The sequence below is a fragment of the Hyaena hyaena genome, unplaced genomic scaffold, assembly GCF_003009895.1.
Source record: "Hyaena hyaena isolate Hyena2069 unplaced genomic scaffold, ASM300989v1 scaffold_90, whole genome shotgun sequence".
Lineage (NCBI taxonomy): Eukaryota > Metazoa > Chordata > Mammalia > Carnivora > Hyaenidae > Hyaena > Hyaena hyaena.
This window is the reverse complement of record NW_024080722.1, coordinates 94,081-121,768: the sequence shown is the minus strand read 5'-3', so window position 1 is coordinate 121,768 and position 27,688 is coordinate 94,081. Positions and strand designations below refer to the sequence as shown.

Sequence of the window (27,688 nt, the reverse complement as noted above, 5' to 3'; positions counted from 1 at the left end):
CGCACAGCTCTGCCCAACCGCGAGCCACAGAGCGTGCGCAGTGCCTGGAAGGGCAGCGGGGTCTGGGGGCGGGGCTTCGCGTCGGCCCCGCCCATCTTGGTTGTCATAGTGAGACGGGACGCACTGAGACTCCAGGATCCCAACCGCTGGAAGCTAGAGGCTGGCGCTATGGAGTACACGGGGAGCCAGTATATTGGGAAATACGTAGACGGGAGGTAAGGGACTCATCTGATTCACTATGTCTTAAATATCTGTGACTGGTTAAAGACGGCTGCCTGTGCAAACCACTTGATACCAGGCACTTTCACAAACTTTATTCCTTTTGGCCTTTGGGACAACGCTTTCAGGTATGATTGTTTATTTTCATTTTACGGTTCAGAAAAATGAGACCCAGTGAAGTAAAGTGACTTGCTCAAGGACACATATCTAATAAGCAGCATAGCTGAGATATATTCATTCCATATATACGTGTGTGTTTGCTATCTGTCAGTTTTAGATTCAGGGGTAAAACATATATATATAGTGGCTTTGCCTGAATCCTCTCCTCCCCACAGCAGCCCTATGAGATAGATACAATCCTCATTTTGCAGGTGGGAAAAGTGAGGCTCAGAATAATTATGTAACTGGCTCAAAGTCACCTAGTTGGCATTGGGCAGATCAGAGATCAAAACTCAGGTCTGACTCCAAAGCCCATGTGCTTTCTAACTATGGGGCCCTGCTACTGGTCTCCTACAGAGGACACATCCAGTTAGGACTGTCCTTGAAGGCTTTCTGGGGGAGAAAATATTTGAGATGGGCCCTGAGGTTTGGGTAGGATTTAGGTGGATGGAGAAGAAAGGTGAAGAATGTTTCCGGGCAGAGGAAGCAGCATAAGCATTAATTCAGACTTTAACGGGAAGAGAAGGCAGTTCAGTTCAGCTGGAGTGTTGGATGTGTCTAAGGAAAGTGGAAGCCAGAGCTGGAATAGTGGGTCTGAGCTCTGGCATACAGAGATTTGAATACTGTGCACAATTCTGTGAGTGGGAGGAGCCACTGATAGGTAGATCCTTGGTAGGGGTAGGCATTAGGAAATATAATTTACCCTCCTCATAGTGCATATGTCACTTAGTAAATGTTGGCTGAGTGAATTAATGAAAGAAAGTAAGAAAAGAAAGAAAAAGAAGGAAGGAGAAAGAAAGAAATTTGAGATATGGTAATCATGTCCTCGCTATGGATTGGGGTCTTTATCTCTTCTTTTTTAAAAAATTTTTAGTGTTTATTTATTTTTGAGAGAGAGAAAGAGGGACAGAGTGTGAGCAGGGGAGGGGCAGAAAGACAGAGAGACACAGAATCCAAAGCAGGCTCCAGGCTCTGAGCTGTCAGCCCAGAGCCCAACGTGGTGCTCAAACTCATGAACCACAATATCATGACCTTACCTGAAGTCTGTCATTTAATGGACTAAGCCACACAGGTGCCTCTGTTTGCTCTTTTTAACTTACTTTGAATTTATAATGAAGACTTTTTGTCTTGAATGAATAAAAGAAAAATGGGAGTGAAGGAAAGAGAGGGAGAAAGGGGAAAGAATGAGGGAGAGAGGCAGAATGGAAATAAAGAAATCAAGTCAGAGCCCATACTTGTCCCCATAAGAGGCAGCAGGACACTCAATCAAAGCAGAGGCAGAGGGGCTGCAGGAAAGAGAAAGATGTAGAAGTTCAGTAATTTACATTCTCAGGACGTGGCAACTGATTGGCTCCCAGTCCCACTCAGAGACTGCCTCCAGGTCCAGCTCAGTGCCTAGCTCTAGGCTTTGAACTTGGAGGATTCTGGTACCATTTGTGGAAATTGAGAACTCTGAGGAGGGACTTCTCTGGAGGAGGAGAGGATGAGTTTCATTTTGGGTGAGCTAGAGATGCCTATAGATTCGTCTGACCAATGAATGTCCAGTTTGCAGTTTAAAAAAAAGGGAGTGGGGTTCTAATCTCAAAGAAAGGTCTTGATGGAGACTGAAATGGTGGATGTGATTTCAAGCAAAGAGATAAAGGAGAAAAGGCATTCTCTCCCACATCTTGCAGTAGAATAAAAGCAAAATCATTTTTTAATTCTTACTCTATATTGGGCATCCCGCTATTGTTTCATAGCTATTATTTCATCCAATTAACTCAACTTCGGGGAGGAGTGTTGTCATTATCCCCATTTTGCAGATGAGGAACTCAGGCTCAGAGAGGTGAAGGAGCTTGCCCAAGGTCACACAGACTCAGAGGTGGAGCCAGGCCAGAACCAGGCCTGATAGCCCCAGGACTGCATGGCTCAGGAATCGTACCTTGAGCACAGTAGCGTCATCTGTCATCTGTCATCTGTCATCTGCTCAGTCAGTTCACTGACCCTTCTGTTTTCATTCCTTATGCAGTGGATGTTTACAGAGCACCTGTGTAAGCAGAATCATGGTTCCAAGAACTAAGGATACCAAGGTCTTCATTAAGAAGCTTTGATGAAATAGGAAATATAAGGTATACAAGTACAACGCAAGGCAGGAAGTGCTGAGCATCCAACAGAAGTGCACACAAAAGCCTAAAGAAGTTCAGAGTTAGAACAGGTGACTCCCAGCTAGTGGGGAAGAATAGAGAAGGAATACGGGAATGAAGAAATGAAGGAAAGTGTATTTTTTCAGCACTTGCTGCACAGCGGGCCCTTTACTAGGAAAATCATTACACATTATCTGAGTTGATCTTGGGCATTAATCTCAGTCACTTTCACACGAAGAGAGTGGTCAACCGGCCAAGCTAGGCATACTTGCCCTGTGCTCCTGTTAAGGGCCTGTCTTACACACACACACACACGCCAACTAGCACATATTATGTAATTACTTCATTGAGTCCCCCACTAGACTGTGAGCCCCCTCAAGTAGGGGTAGGGTACTGTGTATGCCTTGAACTTGTGACCATATTGTATCCAGCTGACCAGACTCACCACATATAGTAGGTGTTGATAGATAGTAGATGCTCTGGAAATACTTGATGGAAAAAAGGGAAGGAAGAAAGGAAAACAAAAAGGTTTAGGAAAGTCTCCAAGATGATATGCCTAGGAAATGGTGAAATAAGATTCAAGCCCATGTCTCCTGTCTAGATTTCATCTTTTTCCAAATTCTCTACTAGTGATGTGGAGCGCAGGGGTAGGCTGACCATGGGGGACAGGGAAGACCCAGAACCGACTGCCAGCAAACCTGACCCTAGTCTCTTGCCCTAGTCTCTGCTTCACGGCACTGACTGTGAGGCTTTGAGCACAACCCTCTCCTCTCTGGGCCTACCAAGGGGTGTGTTGAGGGAAGTGTGAACTCCAGGACAGCCTGTAGGTGAGGGGGAAGACAAAGAGACAAAACTCTGCACCCCCACCACCCCCACCTTCAACAACATAGACCCTCTCACTTTTGAATTTTTGAGGGAAACAAAAGAAAAAGTTTGGTTTTGAAGAAAATATTACTGGGATGGTAACATCAGAGTACCCTGAGGATGAGGTTCCCACCTGCTCGCCTGTGCCTGCCAGCTTTGATCCTCCAGCCACCATACACAGCTCAATCATTTCCCTTTGTCCTTGCAGGATGGAGGGTGAAGCCGAATACCTCCTCCCTACTGAAACAAAATATGTTGGCGAAATGAAGGACGGCATGTTTCATGGCCAAGGAACCCTGTACTTCCCCAGTGGGAGCCGCTATGATGCCATTTGGGAAAAGGGACTGGCTGTGAAGGTGATCAGCCTGAGGAGGGGAGGTTGCAGAGGACAAAGCCTTGGACAGGAAGAGCCCCCACTACAGAGCACCCTGACCTCTCCATCTGGTGCCCACCTCATTCCATTCCCTCTGCTCCCTTCCTACTCATCTCCCAGGGCTCTGGAATCCTCCCCTCTGGATCCAGAAGGGCCTCTGGAGAGCCCATGATGAGTTTGAATCCTTGTGCCACTAACTGTGTGAGCTTGGGCCCATGACTTCCCCTATAAACTGGGGACAATAGTTGTACATCGTATTGCTACAAACTCAGTGCCTTAAAACAACAGAAATGTACTACCTTCCAGTTCTGGAAGTCAGAAGTCTAAAATAGGTCAGTGGTGCTGCATTCCTTCCAGAGGCTGTACAGGAGAATCCATTTCCTTACCTTTTCCATTTTCTAGAAGCTTCCTGCCTTCCTGCATCACTCTGACCTCTGCCTCCATCGTCACCCCTCTTTCTCTGTTGTTGTTTTTTTTTTCATCATCCTGTCTTCCATCTCTCTGGCCCCCTTGCTTCCCCCTTATAAGGACCTTTTTTATTATATTTGGCCCACCCAGATAATCCAGGAAAATCTCCCCATTTCAAGATCCTTAACTTAATCACATCTGCAAAGTAACTTCTGCCAGATAGGGTTAACATTTTTACAGGTTCCAGCATATATATGTGGATATCTTTGGGGGATCTTATTAGCCTGCCACGATAGTACTAGCCACCTCCTAGGGTGGTTGTGAATGCAAATGAGGTGATATCTCTAAGCAGCTTCCTCAGTACCTGGCATGCAGCAGGCACTCCATGTTAGGTCTTAGTCCTGCTGCTGCCACTGCTATTGGTATCATGACAAATCATCTAACCCATCTAACCCCACCTAGTATTTGTAGGCCATGAATACAATACAGGGAATCAGTGGAACCTCATGATTTGTACAAGAGTATAGTTTCTCTGGGTGAAACTGGCTGGCTATTAGCCACCTTAAGAAAGTTAAGAAACATTCCTTGTTTAACAGCTTGAGAATCTAAGCCCCAGGAAGGGGATATGACTTACCCAAGGTCACACAGTGAATTAATAGTATCGGAATTTCCACCTACGTTTCCTGATGCCCAGGCCAATGCGAACTCCACATCCTGGGGATTCCTTCAGCACTAGGGCAGCAAGAGCAGAATGTACATGTTTGTACAATGGGCTCTGACTGATGGCCATGACCTTTTTGGCTACAACTGAATGTTTACTCTATGCCAGGCACTGTGCTAGATGCTTTGCCAGTACTATCTCATTGAACCAACCCTATGACATATATATTGTTATTATGCAGCTTTGCAAATGAGGGCTTTGCAAGGGCTTGGTCGGTCATCTGCCCAACGTCACACAGTGAGTCGCCATATTTTGAGTGCCAGTCACAGAGAGCCCAGCACTATAGCCATTCCTTCTAATCATCACAGCCATAATGGCTATTATAGTTACCACGTCTCTTCTGTGTGAATAAGAAAGCCACCTCTCTCCCTTGACATCTGTCGTTGGGAGAAGAGCAGCCTCACGCCTATGCGCATGCTCCTTTTAGTCCAGGCAGCCTCACGCCTGTGCGCATGCTCCTTGTCTTCAGGCAGCCTCACGCCGGCGCGCATGCTCCTTGTCTTCCAGGGCACTTACACCTTCCCAGACGGGCTGCAGTATGATGCCCAGCACTGGCATTACTGCGACAGCTATGACCGGAGGTTTTACACCGAGATCTGCTATGGCTTGAAGCCTGCAGGTACCTGGGCACCCGCCCTTTCCTTCACACCCAGCCTGAGAGGGGAACGAAGGGCCGCGGCCTATTGAAGGAACGCAAAAGAGAGGAGGAATTGAGCAGAGGCCGAAGGACACCAAAGAGCCAGGTTGTAGAGCCAGAAAGACCAGTCCTCAGGTCTCCGCTGTACCAGCTGGGGACCGCAGGCAGGGCATTCATAGCTCTGTGCCTCAGTTTCTCTCCTGCGAAATGGGGCAATAGCATCATTCACCCCACAAGTGTGTTGAAAGTAGGATAAGGCATGTACAGTGTTTACAGCAACGTCTAGCTCACAGTGGGCGGTCCATCCCAGCGGGGGTTATTCCTAGCACCGGCTGTAGCACAGACATTGAGCAGCACGGAAGGAGAAGGAGCTCTGTGTATCAGGTGCTAGCTGGGGCTCTCTAGAATCTCCAGACGACCCTGCCATGCCTGCCGATCTGGTCCTATGTTGTAGAGGAGGAAGCCGAGGCCCCAGGGTACAGACATACTTCCCAGGAGGAGATCCAGGGGGTCCCAAGTCTTCCCTCTGCGTTCCCTGTATCATCAGAAACCATGTTCCATCACACAGGGTTACATTTGGGCCTAGACTCTGGATTCAGAGAGCAGCTACGTAAGGGGCTCATCTGTGTTTCTGGGGCTTGCATGACGTCCTTTGCCCTTTAAGAGCATAGTTTCTGACACAGCTGAGACAATACGTCGAGCATGACAGGTGGGAAAGTGATTTTGCAAACTGTAAGAATAAATCCTAACTTATGAGATGATGGGGTGTAGTTGACGGAGCCTGGAGCTGAGAGGTCTGGGTTTCAGTCCTAAATTCCCTCTCAGTAGCTGGATGAGCCTGGGCAAGTCAGCCTCCATGAAGGCAGAAACCTCCAGAAAGCACCCAGGTTGGAATAAGGCAGACCTGAGCTCAAACCTTGGCTCTGTCACCCTGAATCAGTTAGTTGATCAGGTGAACCTTCTCTCCCTTTGTCTCCTTTGTCAGCTCCTCCCCCCCCACACACAGTTCTTAATTTGGGGGTTCCCAGGGCTCTCTGTCCTTAGCCCCTTCTGTTATCATTCTGTACCCTCTCCCTAAACAAGCTGATTCATTTCTAAGACTTCATTTATACCATCAGCTTCCAAATGGAAATCAAAATCCCTGAGCCTCGGGTTCCTGCAGCCAACTTCCCCAACACCTGTATTTGTCATCTCTTACTCTGTCTACACTGAACTCCTTACCTTCCCCACCAGCCCCTTCTCCCCCAGTGATTGCTCCCTCAGAGACTGTTGCTCCCGCCCACCTGGATGGCCCGAGTCCTGCCTTCTCCTTTCCCCATGTACAAGCCACCACCTGGTCCTGTGGATTCTACCTCTTAAATATATTCATTCAAGTGCTCATCACAGAATCGCTTACTAAGCACCTATACGGGCCATGCTGGGTTTCCTTCATTCTCTCTGGTGCTGCCCTGTTCCATCCTCTCCCCAGACTTCCAGCCTCTCCCCTCAGTTTAACCCACTCTGGGCCATTCTACACTCTGCAGTCACTCTCATCTTTGAGAAACATGACTGTGATTGCCATCCCCCCACCACATACCCTTCAGTGCCTCCTCACTACCCTCAAGATAAGGTTCCAAATTCTTAAAATGACCTGCATTCTCTGGCTCCTGCTGCTGTCCCCTACCTCACCCCACACTACCTGCCCTTCTTGGATATTCTCTCCTCCCTCACCATACTGGCTATACCTCTACTCCTTGAAAAGGCCATGCTGTCTCCTACTGTTCCCTCTGCTGGGATGCTCTGCCCTTTCACTTCATCCAGAGAACTCTTTCCCATCCTTCAGGTCTCAGCTTAATGCCCTTCAGTCTGGGGTTCCTTCCCTGAATTCCCAGACAAGGCAAGGTCTCCCTGTGCCATAATGCAGGGCAGCCGTGGCTGTGCCCAGAGCTCTATCATGAGTGCATAGTCTCTCTTCCCAAGCCAACTGAGCTCCATGAGAGCGGGGGCCCAGTCTTACTCACTGCTGTGTCCCCAGTGCCTGGCACATTGCTGGGCACACAGTAGGCACTCAGTAAAGAGTTACACAGGGAGGATAATGCTGACTTCACAGCAGAGAGATGAGCATGTGGGAATTAAGGCAATGACATTAAATTTCCTGAGTACCTACTCTGGGTCAAACACTGGCCGGGCCACCGGGGACACAGTCTCCTCCTTCCAGGAGCTGCCAGTCTAGGCGCCACTTAAGAACCTTATAAACAGCTCCTCCTGGGCTAGTTATGACAGGGCCTGGACTTTGTCATGGGCTCATCACCCCAACTGAAGCCTGCAGGCAGAGAGAGAGCCATGCCTTTCTGTCCACAAGGCTGACTGTGATGCACCCTCACGGTCTCTCTGCCTCCAGAACCTATGCTCTTGGCGTGGCCTCCCTAGAAATGGAGGATGGGGTCAAGGGCAGAAGCTGGGGTCTAGTCCCCAAGACCCTGCTCACAAAGCCAGTTTCAGGACGCTGCTCTGAGGCACTGCTCCTACTGCTTTTGCTCTGAATCGGGAGTGTTTAGTCCAACGGTGGTAGCAGACATTCACACGAACAACCAGCCAGAAGTGGACTTGAGGGAAGCCGGGTTTAGATTTGGCCTTGGCAGTGAGTTAATTGTCCACTGTATCTTTTCAAGGGATCTCTCAACTCACCAATATAGACCCGCCTAGGAAAATCCCCGAAGGCTGTTACGATTGCGGAGACGGCTTCTATAACCCTGTCACCAGGATAATCAAAGACTATAGGAACCGCTTTTTGAGAAATGCAGGTATGTTCATTCTGACACCCCGTGGCACACGTTTTCTCTTCTCTCCTCTACCCATTGGTTTGTGCGTGTGTGTGCACAGACATGTGTGCATTTGGCAAGAAAGAAACTTTTGCTGATAAAAGACAAAAATTATGATCTGCTTCACAATTGGGAATTCTCATGGCTGACAAGTCTGTACATAGTCATAAAATGAGGCAAGGGACATTTGTGGTTAAATGTGACAGCACATACGTATAACAGTAAAAGGATTAAAGTACATATTTTTGCATGCTTCCCTTTGCCTAGTATTTAATGAATGCGTACTAAATGCTAGATGCTATGAGCACCAAAGCTAGACACAAACCCCCTTCCTCATGGAGCTTATGTTTTGACAGGTGACAGACAAGCACCTTAAAGGTTGATTGTCTCATGGGGTAAGCCCAGTACATGGGGAAAATTGGGGAAACGTGGCACTAGATTGGGGCAGGGGGAGAGGTAAAGGCCGGAGTCCCAGGGAGCTGGGAGTGATGCTGTGGGTGCACGGAGAAGCGATACCTCATCCAGAATTGGAAATTCAGGGGGCTTCAAGAAGGAAGCGACAGCTAAAAGGAGACCTCGCGAATAACTGGGAGTCTGCCACAGGACACGGGGAGGGGTCTTCTAGAGAGGAAATAGCACAGGTAAATGTTGAGAAGGTGAAGGATGCCATGTGGTACAAGAATGCTGGCTGGCCCCTCAGCCATGGGAGTGCCCTGGAGGGTCCAGAACCTCAGTGGGCGGGCGGACGCAAGCTGATCAGAGTGACAGTGAGCAAACTCAGAGGAGGCCAGTGTACAAGTAACAACACTTTCCTTTAACATGATAATTCAGAGCCTTTCTCTTTCCTAGAGTCACTGTCCCACTAGAAATAACAAGAACTATGGGCCCTCCTTCTAGAAAAATGTGTGTGCTCATACATAGACATGCATGTTCACACACACACGCATACACACGCACACACACACATGCACATTTTGCATATAGTCTTAAGGGGTACTTCTAAAGACGCGGGTCAAGAAACTCTGCTCTAAGGGCAGAAAGAAACTTCCAGGGAGACCAGGAGGCCTGGGCTGGCTGATGAGAGCCTCCTCTCCCTGCAGGGGCATTTGCCCAGGAAGTCCGTGGTCGTCAGAAAGTTACCTTGTGGTGTTGGAGTAAGAGCAAAGTCAGCTGATCTCGTGGCTGAAGCCTGGGGTAGAAGTAGCGCTGACCCACTGGGCGCGCTGCAGGAACGTGGCCAGTGTTCACACTCCACGTCCCCTGGCAGTTTTCTCTAATGACTTCCCACCTTCCATGAACAAGGTACACTCTGTAGAACACGAATTCTCCTGGGTGTTAATAGGCTCGCTATGAAGCGTCTTGATTGAGTAAATGAAAGAGATACCGAGTGAAACAATGCTGGACAATTTCGTTTATTGAAGGGCTTCTCAGGGCCATCAGTATGCTAATACCTTTGTACTTTTCCTTCCCAGCAGTTATTTCAACTGTAATTAAATCCTCATTTGTGTGATTAATTGCTTGAACGTCTGTGTTTTCCACTAGACTGTAAGATCCATGTGAGCAGGAAGTCTGTCTCTGTATCAGGCAGGGTCCAGTCAGGAAAACAGAGAGAATTTAGTATCAGAAAATCGGTTAAATAGATATTGGAATACTGAAAAAGGAAAAAAATATTGGAGAACTGAAAAAGCATTGAGGTAACAGAGTAAATAACTGCAGGAAGCGGCTACTACCCCCAAGAACTGGGGGTGGAGCCAGAGACTGGGCTGTTAGAACCTAGAGGGTCAAGAGAGGGCCCCCCCCCCCAGGAGGCAGCGACCCAGACCTCCGAGGATGGGCTGCTGCCCAGTGGGGCCTCTGGAGAGAGAGCCGGTAAAGCCGATGGTAGGACCCGGGAGAGAACTGTAAACTGGAAGTGAGGCGGCATTGCTGACATTGACACTGACATGAGCAACCAGCAACCCAGAAAAGAGTGTGTCCCCTCTGCCTCCACGTGCCTTGCAGCATCTAACGGGGGACAGCCGGCAGAGCAGAGATGCATCCCCCAGCCCGGTCCCGACTGCAAAGTGGGAATAGAAAGGTAGGTTTGGGGCTGAGAGTTAGCAGCTTGGTCACTGGCACAGGCCCTCCGCCCTTTGGTGGTGGTTCAGCGTCCACACTCAGTCTTCTGTCCTACGAAGGTAACACGTTTGTGCCCTTCTGTGTGACTCATTGAGAGGAGCCTTCATACAAACACAAAGATGCTCTCACCTTCCTTCCTAAGGGGGGAGTTCCTCCCACCTCCCACTGGCGGAAGTCCTGGGAGATGAAGGTCGATTGAGCGGGGCTGGGGGGGACTGATCACCTGGCTGGGATACAGGGTGTCAATGAGGAAAAAGGTATCAGAAGTGATCAGCCTTAAAGAATGAGCAGGATTTTGTTACCAAGGATGTTGGGGAAAGGCATTCCACGTAGAGGGAACAGCACATGTAAAGACACAGAGACATGAAAAAAAAGTTATGGTGTGACTGGGGAATCAGCAGTTGTGGTTCCCAGAATCCTACCAAGCCATGCTTGCTAATAAAATTTGAAAATGCATTACGGCGAGAGCAGATAGAGCCCTGAGGATGTTTGGGGCAATGAAGTTATTCTGTATGACACTACAGCGATGCCTCCACATTTTTCTACATTTTCCCGGCCCCGTCAAATGTACTGCACCAGAGTGAACCCAAATGTGAACTTTGGATGACCATGAGGTGTCAGTGTAGCATTCCCAGATGCGCCCACGCTAGTGGAGAATGCTGATAATGGGGAGGCCATGCATGCTTGGGGGCAGGGGCTATGCAGAAAATCTCTGTGCCTTCCTCTCAATTTTGTTGTGAACCTAAAACCGCTCTAAAAAAAAAATTAGCCTTTAAAAACGCATCATGAGAAGGGAAGGCCATTCTTAGGAGGTTTGGAGAAGGACGGACACTGATGACTTGTTTGGTCAACAGACACTTAGTGATCAGTTGCTGTGGATCTGACTCTGGGTGAGACAGCATCATAGAGTCTTCTCTCAGGGAGCAGGAGAAACTGACAGTACATCAGAGTTGCCGCAAGGGAACCTAGTGGAGGTACTTAACCCTGGAGGTCAGGGTCACGGGCCATCAAGGTTTCCTGGAAAGAGTAAGATCTAACCCGCAGCCTAAGTAAGAGCAGACAAGTGCAGTAGGGTTGGGAAGGGTGTTGGGAACAGCAGGGGCCGAGGATAAGATGTGGGAGAACACTGGCTATTTAGGGGCTACAAGTGGTTTGGGAGCATGAGACAACACTATTTCAAGGGAAGAAATGCAAGAGAGGAAGCTCGAGGGATAGGAGGGGGGAGGGCAGTAGTGGGAACCAGGGAGGGTTTCAGGCAGGTAGAGTAGTCACTGATTCATCATTTAGAGAGATTTCTCTGGTTGCACGTAGGGAAGGGGCCAGAGGGGGTAAGACTAGATAGGAAAGATGGCGGGATGGCAAGAGAGGGGCACCTGAAGGGCCCTGGGCCCCAGTGCTGTGTGCCAGAGACCCAGGTTCCATGTCTGGGCCCAGCTCTCAGGCTGCCTGCTGGCTGACCCTGGGCCAGTGCCTTCCCTCTCTGGGCCCCTTGCTCTTGATCTGTAAAATGAGGGAGTCGGGCTGGATAATTTCTAGGGTCTTTCCAACCTTAAGAGGCTGCGATGGTGGAGAAAGGTAGCCAAGGGGTATTTTGGTCCTGATATTATAGGACAGATCAAGTATGGAGTGCCCTGAAAACCACTAAAAGGAGCCTCTGTTTATGGCCACCTAGTCATTACCTTTGATTCACCTCACCCTGCCAGGGACTGACCCGGACTTCTGTCCATCTCCTGTTTTCTCTGGGGCCCTTTCTCCTCTGCATTCTGTTCTGCCGCCATAAACAGTTCTTCCTGTTGGCATCCCCAAGGTGCAGGGCTGCCGGCCGTGCGGTGGTGCCTGAGGCCCTCCCAGAATAAACAGAGTGGCCCAAGCCACTGCTATTATGAAGTACATGCCACCTTGGCTGGGTCAGGGCCGGGGACACTCTTTTTATAGGAGGTCACAGGCTAGGGCACCAGCAGAAGGGTTGCCTTCGGTTCATCCTCGGGCCTCTCTGGACGGCCCCAGCTCCTCCCCCGCTTCACACTGGCTTCACCCCCCAGGCCTGATGGAATAGCTTTATTAGCCCACTGAACCACAAATTGCTGAATGGAAAGCATTCCTGACAACCCCAGGTTTGCTAGACTTGGCTCTCTTACCTGGGGAGGATGTACCTGCTTGCTGGAATCCGGTGAGAATTTAAATCTATCCTTCCACTCACCAAAAAGCTTTGAGTGCCCTCTGTGCGCCAGGCTTTGGGGATCCGGGCAGGCAAGAATTCTTTCAGTCTGTGGCTCTCAAACCTTTGGCCCCAGGGCTGCAGTAAGCAATAGTGTACATCACAACCCAGTATACACATTTGTATGTATTCCTTGTATCTATGATGCACTAGGATATTTTCTATCTTAATTTTTTAAAGTTTATTTGTTTTGAGGGAGACACGGGGCAGGCAAGGGGCAGAGAGAGAGGAGACAGAGACTCCCAAGGAGGAGACAGAGACTGATCCAGGGCTCAAACTCACGAACCGTGAGATCATGACCTGAGCAGAAACCAAGTCGGACGCTTAACCAACTGAGCCACCCACTCGCCCCTATTTAATTTTAAAAAATTCTGGTTGCTATGCACGAAGTGGATTTCACAACACTCATAAGGATTGGGACCAACCACTGATAGATCATTGTCCTAGGCAGCCTTCCCTGACCACTCTCTTCCCACCGCCTCCGTCTCCTGCTCTGTTGGGTTAGGTGTTCCTCTTCTGTGCTCCCAGCAGCACTTAGCCCATAACCGCCGAAGTATCTTGATTTGGCTAGCTCCCTTGCTAGACCAGCAGCTACTTGAGGGCAGGGACCATGTGACTATTTCTGACTCATCACTGGGTCCCCAGCAACTCACACAGGTCCCCAGACTTGGAGCTGATTGAATGTTTACTTAAGAAAACCGGGCAGGCAGGCAGAGGACCTGCCTACAAGCCCCTCATAGTCTTCAACAAATTATATAGTATTCAGTCCCCAGCACATAACAGACAACTTATTATTTTGAATAGTAAAAACAATCCATTGTATTTCTCCACACCTCCAAGTTTTCACAGCTGTTGAAGCTTTGAAAAGCTTAAAAGCTTACACATCTAAGGTCTCAAAGCAGCGACCCTCTGGCCAAATCTGGTCTGCGTGGCCTGTGTTTGGCTGGCCCTGTGCCTGAAATTGCCTGCATGTGGGCGCCTACTCGGGGCATGTACTTCCCAGGTCCCTGCCACTCGCTGCTGTCCGAGCCCCAGTGATGGCAGTCATTTCTGGTGCCCGCCTTAAAGCTTTCATGCTCATGAGCACTGCATCTCAAGTGAACTTCCCTCGCATCCAGTGAGCTGGGAATGGGCGTGGCCTGGCATCAGGGAACTGGGTGTCCAGTAGGGAATGACAGACTGGTGATGGTGAGGCTGGATGCAAACCTGCTTCCATCTTACCACAAGTCTGGTGATCTTCCCAGTGTACTTTCCTGCTGCCTTTGCTGGGACCATAAAACCTTAAAAGGTAGCAACTCAATGAAGCCAGTATTTTCCAATCAATACAGCAGACACAAAGCAAAACAGAGACCAAAGTGGGACTTGCCTCCTGTAGGAGACTTGGAAAGGTTAGAGAAACAGCCTGGTGTGGTGGTTAAAAGCCCAGGATCTGGAATCCACACCTCTGGCCGGCCTCTGGTCCTCGATCCACCACTGGCTAGCTTACTCCTTGTCTCCTTTTGGAGTCTCAGTTTCCTCATCTGTAAAGTGGGTGTTCTAGTAGTACTTAATCTAAAGGTTAGGAAAAATGACAATAGGTATGCAAGACACCTGGCACAGTGCTTGTGTCTGGTGACTGGCGGTTGTGACTGGTATCATGGTGATTACTGACTCAGGCTAGAGGAGAGAACGGAGAGGGAGGCCCTGGGGTTTGCTGAGATTTCTCTGGGTGCTCGAGAGACAAGGAGGCAGCCGGGGGGAACGAGCCTGGATGTGCCATGTCTGTCTGCCTCCTCGGGGGTTCTGCTTGGGAAACGAAATGCTGCGGAAACATTGGGCCCTGCAGGCCCTTGATTGTGGCCTTTAGAGTCTCCCAGTTCATCTTTCACCGTCCTGTCTCCTCCACCCCATGTTCCAGCTCAGCCGGACTAGCTGCTTCCATCGATAAACACACCTGTGCTCTCACCTCACGTCCTCCCCCTGCCCAGGATGCCCTTCCCCCTCCTCTCCACCCATCATAGTCCTCCACACCGCTCTGTGGTTGGCATGGAAGAATGGCATGGGGCGCTCCCTGAACAGCCACAGCTCAGGGAAAGGCCTGGGCCTGTGGGGCATCCTTGCCAGCCCCTTGCTAAGCCCTGTACCTGCTTATCTCTGCTGCTCTTTCCTGCCACCCCCAGTGGGTCATTTGTAGGAGCAGTGAGGACACCTGATCTTAGACAGGTTGATACCTTGCCCCCTGGTCAGCCAGCCAGTGACAGAGTCAGAGACGAACCCAACTCTGCCTAAATTCTGTTCTTCTCGGCCGTGTGTCCTAGCTTATTCTTTACTAGGTCATCTCCCTTTCTCGGCAGAGCCATGGTTCATTTATAGTTGTTTCTCCACGAAGCCCAGGCCCTGCCCCCACGGGACCTCTATAATGTTCCTAAATGAACGAAAAGGTCCATTGTAGAGTCTTAAGACAAAAACACCACCGTCCCCAAAGTGAGATGGTACGTTATTTGATAAAGGGTCCTTTACACACTGTGGGCCAATAAGGAAGCACTAGAAGATACTGGGGATAATTACCTTTAATATGGTGGGAAATTGGGAGATTAACCCTTACCCTCCTCCCCGTCCCTGTCATTCTCAGGAAGGATAAGCCAGAGCCATGTTAGCGGTTTATATATGTGTCTCTTCATGTAGCTCTTGCTCGCCTCCACGTTACTGGTAGGAATCATTTGCAAAATAACAGCACCGCTAATCCTTACTCCCTCCCCGCAATTAATGACACCCCATGCGAGTGTCTCAGATGAAAGGCACATTATTAATATTCAAAGGAAAAAACCCTCGTAACCATTTTAACATATACAACTAACAATGAACTAAATTTGCTTTGTGGAAGACAGAGAGTGAGCATCCCAAATTAGTTTATGTAAAAGCTGAAATTCTTCCCCGAAAGGTCTCAGTACCATCCTCAAAGAATATCCTGATCATCAGAAATGCCGTCAAGATTCCCGCCAACATTATCCCCTTTGTTGTCTGAAATGTCGAATCAGGCACATCTGGCAAATGTCCTAGAGCTCACAAATCTTTCAAACAGCGTATAATTCCCAATGGTTAAAGAGATAACGCCACCGCTTAATCGTGCTGCTCTTCAAAATAGCACCAACTTTCCTTCAATCAGAAACAATGGCCTTGGCTTCTTAAAAATATCACATACCAGTGATTATTTGCAGAGAGGGCCCCTCTGCGTTTGAACCTGTGGGTTCCAGACAGAATTTAAAATCAGGATCGCAAGCCTCATTTGAATATATGCTCAGTTAAATGGACAACGGGGTGGCAGGGAGGACTATGCATTGAGGTCCAAAAAGGAGACCTGGCCTGTGTCATCTGGAGTCTTGGGGAGGGGATGGCTGGCACCCCCCTCGCACTGTGATGGCGCGGTGAGCTGTGACATCGACGAAGCATTTTCCGTGCCCCAGACACCCAACTAAGACAGAGGGGAGCATTGCCTCCGCAATGTGATTCCGACTTGACACATGTGGACACAGAGGCTCGGAACTGAGGATAGAGAATTTCCCCCAGGAAATGGTAGGAACTGGGATTCACATTTGGGCTCATCTGCCTGCAAAGGTTTTCCTCGTCTCTCCACTTCACCAGGCCAGCTCCCACATCATCTGTCCAAAGAGGCCTGGGCAAAGAGCTTCCAAACATTGTTCATCTACTTCCCACCCACCTTTAGAAAGGTTGCATAATAAACATTTGGCCTTCTAACATTCCTGTGGCATTATTAAACAGCTGAAAACTGGAAGCATCCCAAATGTCCAACCGGAGGGAACTGAGTAAATAACACAAGGTATATCCTATAATACACACAGTGCGGTCACTAGAATGGCAGTCAAGTAATGGATCTGCTGAGATACAAAGGTGCCTTATTTTATTTCTGGGGGAAAAGCAGGATAATAAAAACAACCAGCATTTACTGAGTGCTTCCTATGTTCCAGGCACTGGTTTGAGCATGTCGCACTGTTTATCTTATTTTATTTCATCTAATCCACACTGTCACCCTGTGAAATGGTTGTCTCTGTTATTCCCACTTCACAGGTGGAGAAGGCGAGGTGACATACTTTGCCTAAAGTGGCACAAACCTGGAACTTGACCCCAGGTTCAACTGACTCAAAGCTAAAGGTGGCATCTGATGGTTCTGGAGTCTCCTAGTGAAAGAAAGAAAGAGCCGGAACCTTCCTTTTCCCCTGGATAGTTCTCTGCCCACTTTTTTTGCTCCAAAACTGCCCAAAGAGCAAGACTTTTGGTGCCACTGACAAACCCAGACTCATTTTGAGGCCACTGTCTTCACCTGACAGGCGAGAAACCTGGGACCTGCAGAGGGAAGTCACCCGCCCAGCCCCATACCGCCTGCGTGTGGTAGCGCCGGGCCCGGTCCCCGCCACCAGCCAGGCAACCCTCTGCAGCAAAGCCGCCTCTCCACAACGCTTCTCCTGTGGCTTCGGCAAAATGGCCCAGTGAAGTCTCCCACACGGGCCCTCCCGCCGTCATCTCTCCGCGACACAAAAGGCAATTTGCCCAAATGTTATAATCACCTGGAGGCTGGCACACAGGGGGCATCCCCGCCTTATCCGTGGTATTGTTAGCAGCGCCGTAATGAAGGCTTTGTGGAGGGATAATGTCACACTTGTAACTGCCAAATAAAATGCCTGCACAGATCACACACGCCTGCCAGCAGACTCGGGCATCTGCTTTAAGCAGAAAGGGTGGGAAGGGAAGTGATGAGCCTGGAAAGCCTCTCCTGTGCCAGGGACTTACCACATCCCGATCCTTTGAGGAATATATCATTACCTCTGTTTGGCAGCTGGGGAAACTGAGGCTCACTGATGGATGCAGCTAGTAAAGGGTGGACTCTGAATTTGAACCTAGGCCCCTCTGACACCAGACACCTTACTCTGAACTGAGATAGTCTATGGCCTTTTGTGAATCTTGAACCTGTCTGAGAGCCTGGGCAAAGCTATAGAACTCCTCTCCAGAGACATACACTTGAACCCAAAACCAGAACTTTGCCAATAGAGCGTGGAATCTGCTCAGGTCGAGGTCTCGGCTCTAGGAGTAACAGCCTGCCCGGATTACTGCCTCTCCTTGACCGAGAATTGTCCATTGCCCCCTCTGTCCCCACCCCAATTCCAAGGGCCCTGGAAATTCCCCTTCCTGCCCTGGTGCCCATCAGATTCTGGTAACAATAAGTCCCCCACCCCCACGGCAGCCTCCTGGAGGCATCCAAGGGACACAGCTTCCCCTTCCGCGGCTGGAGTCCTCCCCGGGGTTGGCCAGTGTAATGGTTTGTTTTGTCTCCTTTAATAGAAGTGAGTGCAAGGCCAGAGCCCAGGGGGCAGGACCTTCACCTACCTTCCCCAGCCCAAGCTCTGGAACTCGAGGCAGTTGGCTGAAAGTCCTGCTTGACCTCCTGGAGAAGGAGGCAGGTTTCCAGGCAGGGCTTTAGAATTGGACCCTCAGACCCCTGCTCTGCCGTCTGTGTGATCTAAAACGGGTCTCTTCTCTGAACACTGGACTCCTTTGAAAAGTCTGGGGAGAATAGGACCTTCCTTTCAGGGTTGTGGTGAGCGTCACTGAGAGGACACGGGGGACACAGCAAAAGCAGGGCCTCCAGAAATCCCCTCAGGCCAGGTCTTCACCTGCCCTCTCACTGGGCGGGGGTGGGGGGGGCAGACTGTGCGTTGACCCCTCCGAACCAGCAAGGCGGGGGTCTGGGGGGGAGCGGAGGCATGCACAGTCACAGGATCTGGGATGGGTGCTCTCTGGACAGACGCGCAGGGCCTTTAGGGAGCCTAGGCGTACAAAAGACCGTAGCGAACCTCTTACCGCTCAAAATACAGTCCAGAAATCAGAATCACATAATCCATAAATAAGTGTATGGAAAGAAGTCCAGCAAAATTCTATATTCCTCTGGGGTTTATGTTAATGTTTAGTTCAAAATGTCACATACGAGGTTCCTTCAAAACACTGGGAGTGCCCGTTTGCTGGTTCCCGGAGCCAGAGGCACGGTGTGCTTGAGGGGCTGAGCACCAGTGTGCCCCAGGTGTAGTTGTGATGCTGTCCTTCCTGAAAAAGCCTAGGCCTTAAAGGATGGGAGATGGATCTTGCTGATGGAAGGGAAGGAACAAAGTGCAGAGAGATGCAGGGACATAGGGTGCTCAGGACGGAGCACCTGAGATTGGCTCTTGTGTTGGGGGACAGAGGAAGAGTCAAGGGAGGTCTCCCTCAAGCGGTGATGGACGGACTGGGCTTTGACTGGTATGTAGGAGTACATCCTTGCCTGGCATTCAAGGCACGGGGACCCAGTGCAGGGTGGAGAGAGCCTGGAATGCCATCCTTCAGACAGTGAGAGCTAAAGGCATGGCAGTTACAGAGACGTTTTTCAGGGAAGTATGTAGTGGCTGAGGGCTACTGGTGTGGAGATGAGACGTGGGTATGTCCCCCTGTGCCCACTCACTGGCTGAGTGAGTCTGGGCAGATGACATCACCTCTCTGAGCCTCAGCACCCTCACCCTTCAAATGGGGATGATATCAGTGACTTTGCAAGATTCCCATGAGGATTGAGCTGTAGTCTGCTAGTGGGTTCTGTGGATAATCTTCACATCCCCCTGGCTGCCCCCATTGCCAAAGCCTTAATTCAGCCCTTAGCATCTGCCAGCTAGAGGACAGAGGCCCCAACTGCCAGGCCTGTCCCCTTCACACAGCTGGAGAGCGGGAGCATAAGGGAGCAGTGGTCAGAGCAAAGGCTACGGGGGCCCAGGCTAACTGAGTGACCTAGGCCTTGGCACACTGTTTCCCTGAGCTACCTGTGTACAGTGGCTAGGCGTCATTAATACAAATCACAAATTCCATCATGGGTGCTTGAAAACCGGAAGCAGAACAGCAAGAGGAATGGGACCACAGCTGTGTTGGTGGCTTGGCACCCTCCCCCCACTCGCTCACTGGGGATACGGGGACACATGAATCTCTGGGTCTCTGGCCCCGTGTGCCTCCTTCCCACACACAGGATGATTCTAGTATTCAGGGATATGTATTTTTTTTAACCGGGTGGCTGTGCTTTTGGACCTCAACAGCGGAAATGACCCTCTCTTCCAACAATGTCAGAATGCCAACTGCTTGGCACTTACTGGGATGTCCTTTCCCGGGACGGAGCCTATCTAAGGGATTCCCAAGGGTCATTATAACTCAGGGCACTTTTCCCTTCACCGACCGAATGGAGCACCTACAGCTCCTACCTGAGGCAGCAGCAGCTGTGCTCACAACAGATGTTTATGAGGACCGCGTGCGATCAGGCATGCAAGGTACAGGACTCAGCACCTGGCACGTGGAAGTGCTCCCTGACCCCAGGTGGCCATATTCCTGGGACTCACCTCTCCCAGGCATAGCCCTGATCCAGTCCTAAGCCTGACTTTGGAGGCCTCACTCCTGGCATTTCAACATATTAGAACAAAATGTATCCACACTCCCACATTAAATACATATATATTTTGCTGTTAAAACTTTGAAAGGATTTTTAAAACTTTGCCTGGCAAATTATTGGACTACTTGTCTGGCTGTGACTTTTAGAGAGCCGTGTGCACACCGGTGAATTCTTGCAAAATGAGGAAAGCAAGCCTACAAACTGATTTCAAGTGTAATAAAATTGTTTTGATTTCTAAATTTAATAACTAAGCCCGAATGCATTAATTAGAACATTAATTTCAGGTTTGCATCTTCTCTTTATTTTAGAGTCAGTTCTCTCCAAACCTCTCACATTTGAATAGACTTTGAAAAGCTGTGGGTGCTGGGCCCTGCATCTCTAGTTCCCAGTGGGTGAAGCGGTCTGGTTTAATCCACCCCCGACCCTTGACCTCTCCACCCACCCAGCCCAGAAAATGCTCTTTTGCAGAGAAAATGAAGAGCAGCCCCAAGGCCTCCCCTACTGCCCCTTGGCGGGCTCTGCCTGGGCAACGACCCCTTAGTCAGTATTGGCCATACCGTGACCTTGGCCTCTGGCCACCAGCACTGCCAAGCAAAGTTCAAAGCCTCTTTCTTGTCAGGAGTTATGACGAGGAGGTGCGGGCGTTGCCGCCCTCACTGCGGGCACTGGCTTTGCTCAGGGCCTTGGCCCTGCCCCACCTGCTCACCAGCCCTGCATTTGCACAGAGGGTGGGGCTCCCCACCGGCTGGGGCGCCAGGGTTTACCAGGCACCTCCCATCCCCGCCTGGAACCTCAGTTCACCTAGGAGCCAAGTGAGAGTTGGCGGTGACCCCAGGAAAAAAGAGTGGCCCTCATGACAGAGCCTGGCACAGTGGACGAGCCCTGGGCCATCACCGAGGGATGGCCATCCCTCGGCACCTGATCAAGCACATACTGACCGCAGGTACTCATACACTGTCACTCACCCAGCCACACACCGAACACCTGAGACACAGCCACGTGCACACTCACAGCACACACCTGTTCACGCTTGCACATGCCAGTTTGTGGCCATGCACACACACTACAAAGAGCCCTTTCCCTCTGCCCTGGCAGAAGAAGTGAGGTGACTTATTTCCCCTTGGAGTCTGTTTCTTGTCTTAAATGGGGACGGCCTGTGTCACTCACTGTACAGAGGACAGACATGACCCTCTTCCCACAGAACCAGGCACCTCCTAGATGCTCTGCCAGTGTGAGCCTCCTCCCCTCTCCTGAGGCTAAGATGCCTGGTTTCATCTTGGTCCCCTCCCTTTCCCAGCGGGAGGGAGCTGCATAGCCACGGTGACCGCAGGTGTACTAAGCCCAAAGGCACGCCAAGAGGTAGCAGAATCCGGCTTGTGGGCGCCTAACAACCCGCATCCACCCGTTGGCCCTCTCTGGGCTCGCCTGCCCCAGCCTGCCCACCTCGCTTTGAACAAAAATCATTAGCTGAGCTGTGGTTCTTGATCCTTATGATGCTGATCCTTGTGTAAAGATCTTCCTCCTCTTCCCCCGGGTCCCTCCCCGCTGGGAACCAGAAATCTCAGGGTGCTCTGAGTCACTTAAGAACACTCACTTGAAGGCATCCAGTCAGGGAATCAAAGACCCATCAAATGGTGATCATAGCTCCTACTTCCTGGGGACCAACCTGGTGCCTTTCATCCTGGCTCTGCAGGAGGTCTGACTAAACCCCTGTACGGACAAGGAGCCCAGCTCAGAGAGGGAGAGTGGCTTGTCCAAGATCACCCAGCAAGTTGGTGACGGGGCTCAGCAGTGAATCCAGAGCTATGCCATGCTGCCACGCGCACCCTGAAGTCTCACCTTGCCAAGGCAACCCCTGGCTTTCTTTTGGTTTTTGGCATTTCCTGTGCACCGGGCGCTGTGCTAAGTACTCTTCAAGAGTGAGCCCAGTTGATGGTCACAGGAAGCCTTCCAGCAGGCACTTTGTAGATAAGGAAATGAGACCCAGAGAGGTGTGAGGCCACTTGCCCAGTGCCTGTGCTCTTAACCACCACGCCACTTGCTCCCTGCTGGCCATCTGGGAGCTCACATTGCCCTGATCTGTTGGGAGATTTTCGGGATCTCTTCTCTCCCCTGTACCCCGCCGTGCCGCAGATCACACTAATGACCCGGGCCCTGCTCGTGGCCTGTGCAGGCCTGCCCCTCCCTGCCCTCACTGGGAGGCAGGCCCCAGGCCAGCCAGGGCTTTGAGCTTCCTGAGTGTGGTTGGTGCCCCGGTATGAGCCCAGACAACCCATCCTTTCTGTGCGGTGGAGCTGCTCAATCTGTGGCCTCAAGACACAAAAGGAAACAGCAGTCTTTGCCCTGCACTTGGCGTATCTGCTTGGCCCACTCAGGGGAGCTCCCTTTGCTGAGGGTGGAGAAGAAATTCTTCCCCCTTTGTCCAAATCCCACAGGGATAAGCCTATTGCTTTTATGTCCCCAACTCTACATTTTTTCATTCATTCATTCACCATGAATTTATTAAGTACTTTTAAAGTCCCCAGCCTACGCCAGGCTCTGAGGACCAGGAGTACATGGGTCACAACCGCCCCAGGCTGGTGTGGGCAACCATGAACCTTAGCCAGGGCCCGGGCAGGTGGCATCCAGGCAGGGCCCAGGAGGTGGAGGACAGCCAGGAAGGCACTGGGCCCAGCCACACACATTCACGAGCAGCCTTAAGTCTGGAATGTGCAGCACGAAAAGAAAGCCATGTTCACCAGGCAGCTCCAACTTCACACCCTCTTCCTGCACACATGGCCTTTAGTGTGCTGTGGGCTTTACACTTCCTTGAAAGAAATCCTGGAATAGACATTTATACTGCGTTTGGCTGTTTGTGTTACAAGCGTCAATTTGTCCAGTATACACATTTAAACCACGCTGCTGCGACCGTTATTCTCGCATCTAGGCCTTTCTTTGATATACACTAAGGTCCTGAAATGGGGAGTGCTTTGAGAGGCCCTGCCCCTGCACCAGGTCCTGTGAGGAAGGGTGTTCCCAGCCCCAAGCAGCAGGTGCAAGGGCACAAAGGCCCCACATGACTGACTACAGCACAACAGGGTGACTGCATATTACTTGGTGAGGCAGGCCAGGAAGGGAGGGTGGTCTGGAGAGCAGGAAGACTAGATGGGGGGCCTTGAAGTCCAGGTGAAGGAGTGGGGAGTCTTTCCACATACAGCTTCTCAGCAGGGTTGCTCAGGGTCAGATTTGGGGTCTCTCTTGCCGAAAGTTCCTTTTCTTCTCTATAAGAAGCCCAGTTCTACTAAGGATTGGTGAGATTCCTCGGGGGGGGGGGGGGGGGGGGGGGGGGGGGGGGAGGGGTCACAGGTGGCAATGAGGTCACTTCTAAAGCTTCAGACCAGAATAAAGAAATCTTTCTGGCCCAAAGGCAGACAGACCTGAACCTGAAGAGTATCTGATTCAAGCCTTAGAACAACATTCCCTGCTGAGTCTCAGTCCCCTGTCCCCCTAGCACTGGGCATAAGGCTAAGGCACAGGATTGGCTCATTCTTCCATCCATCCATCCATTCATTGAACAGATATGGACTAAGCACCTCCAATACACTTGTAATCTAAGCACTGGGGATATCACCGAACAGGAGACAGGCTTCTGGTTTCATTGGAGCCCGCAGTTTGGATGGGGAACATGGACAACATACGAATAAACAAGAAAGAAGGGCATGTGCTCTAAAGAGAAGAAAGTGAAGAGGGGACAGAGGCGGTTAGACTGAGATCACTGAGGAAGTGACATTTGAGCTGAGACCTGGATGCCAAGAAACAGGTGCTCAGCGAAAGTTTACAAGTCCAAATCAACTCTTTTTTGTTGTTTTTTTCTTTTTTTGCTCTCTGCCCGAACTGTCCTGCAAGGAGGAAGTCACTCTGCAGGCACCACTGAGGAAGGGGACTTAAACCCCACCCCTGGACGGCAGAGTATTCACATAAATTATCTGGAACTCTTCTGCTCAGAAAAGTTGTCTACTCTCCAATTGTTATGCATTTTTACCAGTATTTTAACGCTGACTCTTTGTAGAAATTCAAGAGCCCCATTGGTGTTCTAGGAACCTAGAAATATTTTATTTCAATTACCAAAATGCATGAAATTAGCAAGGTATTAAATTGGAGGGTAGGAAAAAAGACAGTCGTTTTAAAAAATTTTTTCTATTGTCAATACACATTAAGAAGATTTAGGAAATACCCGAAACAGAAGAACATCTCCCATTCCACTGATCAGAGATTTGTCACATTCAATGTATTATTCAAATTTTTTCTCCTGTGCACAGGTTTTACAGATTATACTGTCTATGTAATTTTGTTTCCTGCTGCTTCCCACCTTTTCTTTTCTCTTACTCGCATATCAAAAGCATTTCTATGTTGCTATACAGACTTCATAACCCTCCTTTTTCAATAGCTGCTAAATCACCATGCCCTCCCCTCTCCCACCCTGCCCCCAAACTTAGCATGATACCTGGCCCAGAGTCCGAGTTTAGAAATTAGTTGTTAAATGAAGAATATACAACAAAGTAATCATTCTCTTGTTTTCTAAACGTAGGTTATTTCAGTTTTCTTGATTCCAAATAATACTGAGACAAACAGATTATTCCCTTAGGATAGCGTCCCGCAGTGGAATTAATAGGCCAACAAGACCAAAACTTTTCAAGATAAATGCACCGAACCAGAAATCTCCCTCCCCTTCCCCACTGAACCACCGGCAATTGTGCCAGGGTAATAATTTACAATTGATTAAAGAGTTTGCCGGGTGTGTTTTTTTTCCCATCCTCCCCCCACCCAACCGCCCTTTCCCCCTCCCCTCCTGCCAAAAAGGGGGGAAATTATCTGAGAAGGTGAAGATGTTCTCAGACAATCATATTAACATATTCCAACAATTGCAATTTGCAAAATAGTAATCACAACTCCCAGGATCTGGGAGGCATTAATCAAAGCTGCAGGTTTAATTCCATTTTAAATATTGATGAAATGTGCTTCGGCAGCCTCACCCTGGCGTGGCGGGGCCAGGGGAGCCTCTGCGCTGCGCAGAGGAGGTGGAGGGAGGGTTGGTGAGCAGCTGCCTGGAGGGGAGGCATCTGTGATTCAAATTGGTGGCTGTGCCGCCAGGTAGAGAGCGAGAGGGGTAGTGAAGAGGCTGTTAAGTCCATTGCTGTCAATTTGTAACGATCAGGGAGGGGCCTGAGGGCTGGTTTAGCACAATAAACCCAGTTTGTCTGGTTTCAGGGGTTAGCACTGAAGAGCTTGCAGCTGCACTGATTCGAATAGCCCAGAGACTTCAGAACTGTAATTATCAACCAGGCTGCTCGCGGTGTGGCAAAAGTGGGCTTCACCAGCGCTTAACTCCTTGTGTGCCGCGCTGTCCCCGCCCCTGGGGAGGGGGGGTTGACAGCTACACGTGGGGTCCCAGGCATCCTTCTCAGGGGGAACTGAGGCCCACTGGCTGCTTAGGGAGGGCCCCAAAGGCCAGAGCTTGCCAGGCAGCAAGCCTCTTTCCTTAGGTCACAGAGAAATAGAGGGGAGGGGGCAGAGGAGGCTAGCTCTGTAGGGGCAGCCTAGCCTACCCTTATCACATCAGCCCTGGGGTGGCAGGCAGGCTCTGGAGCCTGGTGAGCCTTGACTTTAATTCCACTGGCTGTGGACTCAGGGCAAGGCTCATCACCTCTGTAAGATGGGGGTAACCTCCCCTACCCTGCTGAACTATCACACGACTCAAGGAGATGGGTGTTTGGAAAACATGGAGCGCACAGTAGGCTGTCAGTAAGCCCCCATCTCCGGATCCGCCTGGTGCGTTCTCAGAAGAGGAAGGGGGCAGGGTTTGGGCTGGCCCTACAGGTTTGAGCTCTCAGGGAGTGCCCCTGTTCCCTGGCTACTGCCATTTGTCACGCAGGAGGATGGGCAGTCCCAGGCTCCCATCCCTTAAATGGGAGGCAGGTAAGGAGAGGAGACCAAGCTGCTCCAATGTTGTAGCCCTGAGGAGAACTGCTTGAGAGCAGGAGTTTGGGCTAATTCTCTTTGTCCCCGGGACACCAAGGGCTGAGGGAGGGACAGCAGGCTGGCAACTCAGGCTTAGCAGGGAGTCTTGGTGAATGAAATGTGTGCACAATCCAGGACCCATGACCCACATCCTAGAAGTTCTCCCACAAGTCTGTGAAGGGGCGTGCCCAAGAGCGTTTATCCCAGAGGCATTTCTGGTAACGGGAGTTGGGGGGGGGTGGTCCTTGGGTGTCTACCACCTAAAAGGTGGATAGTAGAACATCACGGAAGCCACCACGGAGTATTAGGCAGCAATAGGAAGCAAAGAACTAGATGTACACTTAGTAACAAGAATAGATCTTGAAACTATAGTGTCGAGTGAAAAAAAGTAAGACAATGAAATTCACAGCACAATGCCATTTATGGTGGTAAATTAAAACCACATTGGTACACAAAACAACAGCACACATTTACAGAGCGGCATGCATTTTTAGGGACATAGATCCCAGCATTAAAGTGGGTCTCTGTCGTTGGTTGGGCGTGGGCTTGAGGGATTATGGGGGGAAATCTGTCCCCAAAGGGCCTTCCCTGCCCCAGAGAGGGCTGTGGTGTGCTGGGACTAAAGACTGGGTTTCACTCTAAGTTTAAAAAACAGCACAGACTTTGCAGTCAGACAAACCAAAGCTTACAGTCTGGGCTCTCCCACGCACCAACCTCTGGCTGCAGGCAAGTGACTTGACCTCTCTGAGCCTACTTATCCATCTGTAGAATGGCAGGGTTGCTGCCGTCAGGGGATCACAAGGATTAAATTAAGGGACGCCAATGAGTGGGGCCCACAGGAACATGACTTCCTCCTCTCTATTCCCCACTGAAAGGACGTTGAGTCCTGAGTGAGTCATCAGAGGTGTCAGGTTCCTACCGGGGAATCACGGGCTCTCAGAAGGGAACCCAAGGCTCCCTTCTCTGGGTTCTGGAAAAGCCAGAAAGGAAACAAAGCTCCGAAGGTTCGGGCTGCCGGCACTGCCGGCAAGGCCTGGACTGGCTGATCTGAGGGTGTCCTTTGCGGGTATCAGACTCAGCAAATGCCCAAGCAAGCTGCTGTCTGGGTGCCTGTGAGGGATGCCCAGCTCAGAGTGGCCAGAAGACCCCATGCCTGCCCCCATCAGCAATATCCACCATCTGTAAACTCCTTTGTGTTCCGTTTCCCCAAGACCAGGCATCTGCAGGCGATCGGAGGACTCTGTTTTCATGAAAGGTCTGTCCCTGCCCAGCACAGAGCTAAAGAGACTGGCCACCAGGGCCACCCCCACCCTGTGCTGGAATGTACCCCAGCTCCAACCCCGTCCGCGGGTCTCCCAGGGCAGAGAAGGCCCAGCAGACCCCGGGCATGACCAGCCCTTCCTCTTCCCTTGCAGATGACGATGAGCACGAGTGGATCATCAAGACGTGCCGCAAGGGTTGGGACGAAATCGTGGGTCACCGACCCAAGCTGTGAGCTCTGCAGCGGCCCCCATGAGAGGTCTCCACACCCTGGCCCTGTAGGCAGCCTGCAGCTGCAGATCCTGACTTTTGACCCAGGAATAAAGCCTTTCTGCACTCAGTG

General features: G+C 50.5%; 1 protein-coding gene across 4 annotated transcripts; it reads left to right on the top strand.

Annotated features, from left to right (window-relative positions):
* The first annotated feature begins 80 nt into the window (after nucleotides 1–80).
* On the top strand, nucleotides 81–27,688 carry MORN5 (MORN repeat containing 5). Of its 4 annotated transcripts, none has more exons than XM_039234614.1 (6): nucleotides 151–215; nucleotides 2,387–2,486; nucleotides 3,574–3,721; nucleotides 5,375–5,486; nucleotides 8,156–8,287; nucleotides 27,501–27,688. In XM_039234614.1, exons 3-6 carry the CDS (start codon nucleotides 3,575–3,577, stop codon nucleotides 27,578–27,580), a joined length of 471 nt encoding a protein of 156 aa, XP_039090545.1. In that variant the 5' UTR covers nucleotides 151–215; nucleotides 2,387–2,486; nucleotide 3,574; the 3' UTR covers nucleotides 27,581–27,688. The 4 variants fall into 4 exon arrangements, with proteins under 4 accessions (XP_039090547.1, XP_039090544.1, XP_039090545.1 ...); XM_039234615.1 differs by lacking the exon at nucleotides 151–215 and adding an exon at nucleotides 235–347; XM_039234616.1 differs by lacking the exons at nucleotides 2,387–2,486; nucleotides 27,501–27,688 and adding an exon at nucleotides 16,707–17,329 and having other exon boundaries at nucleotides 81–215.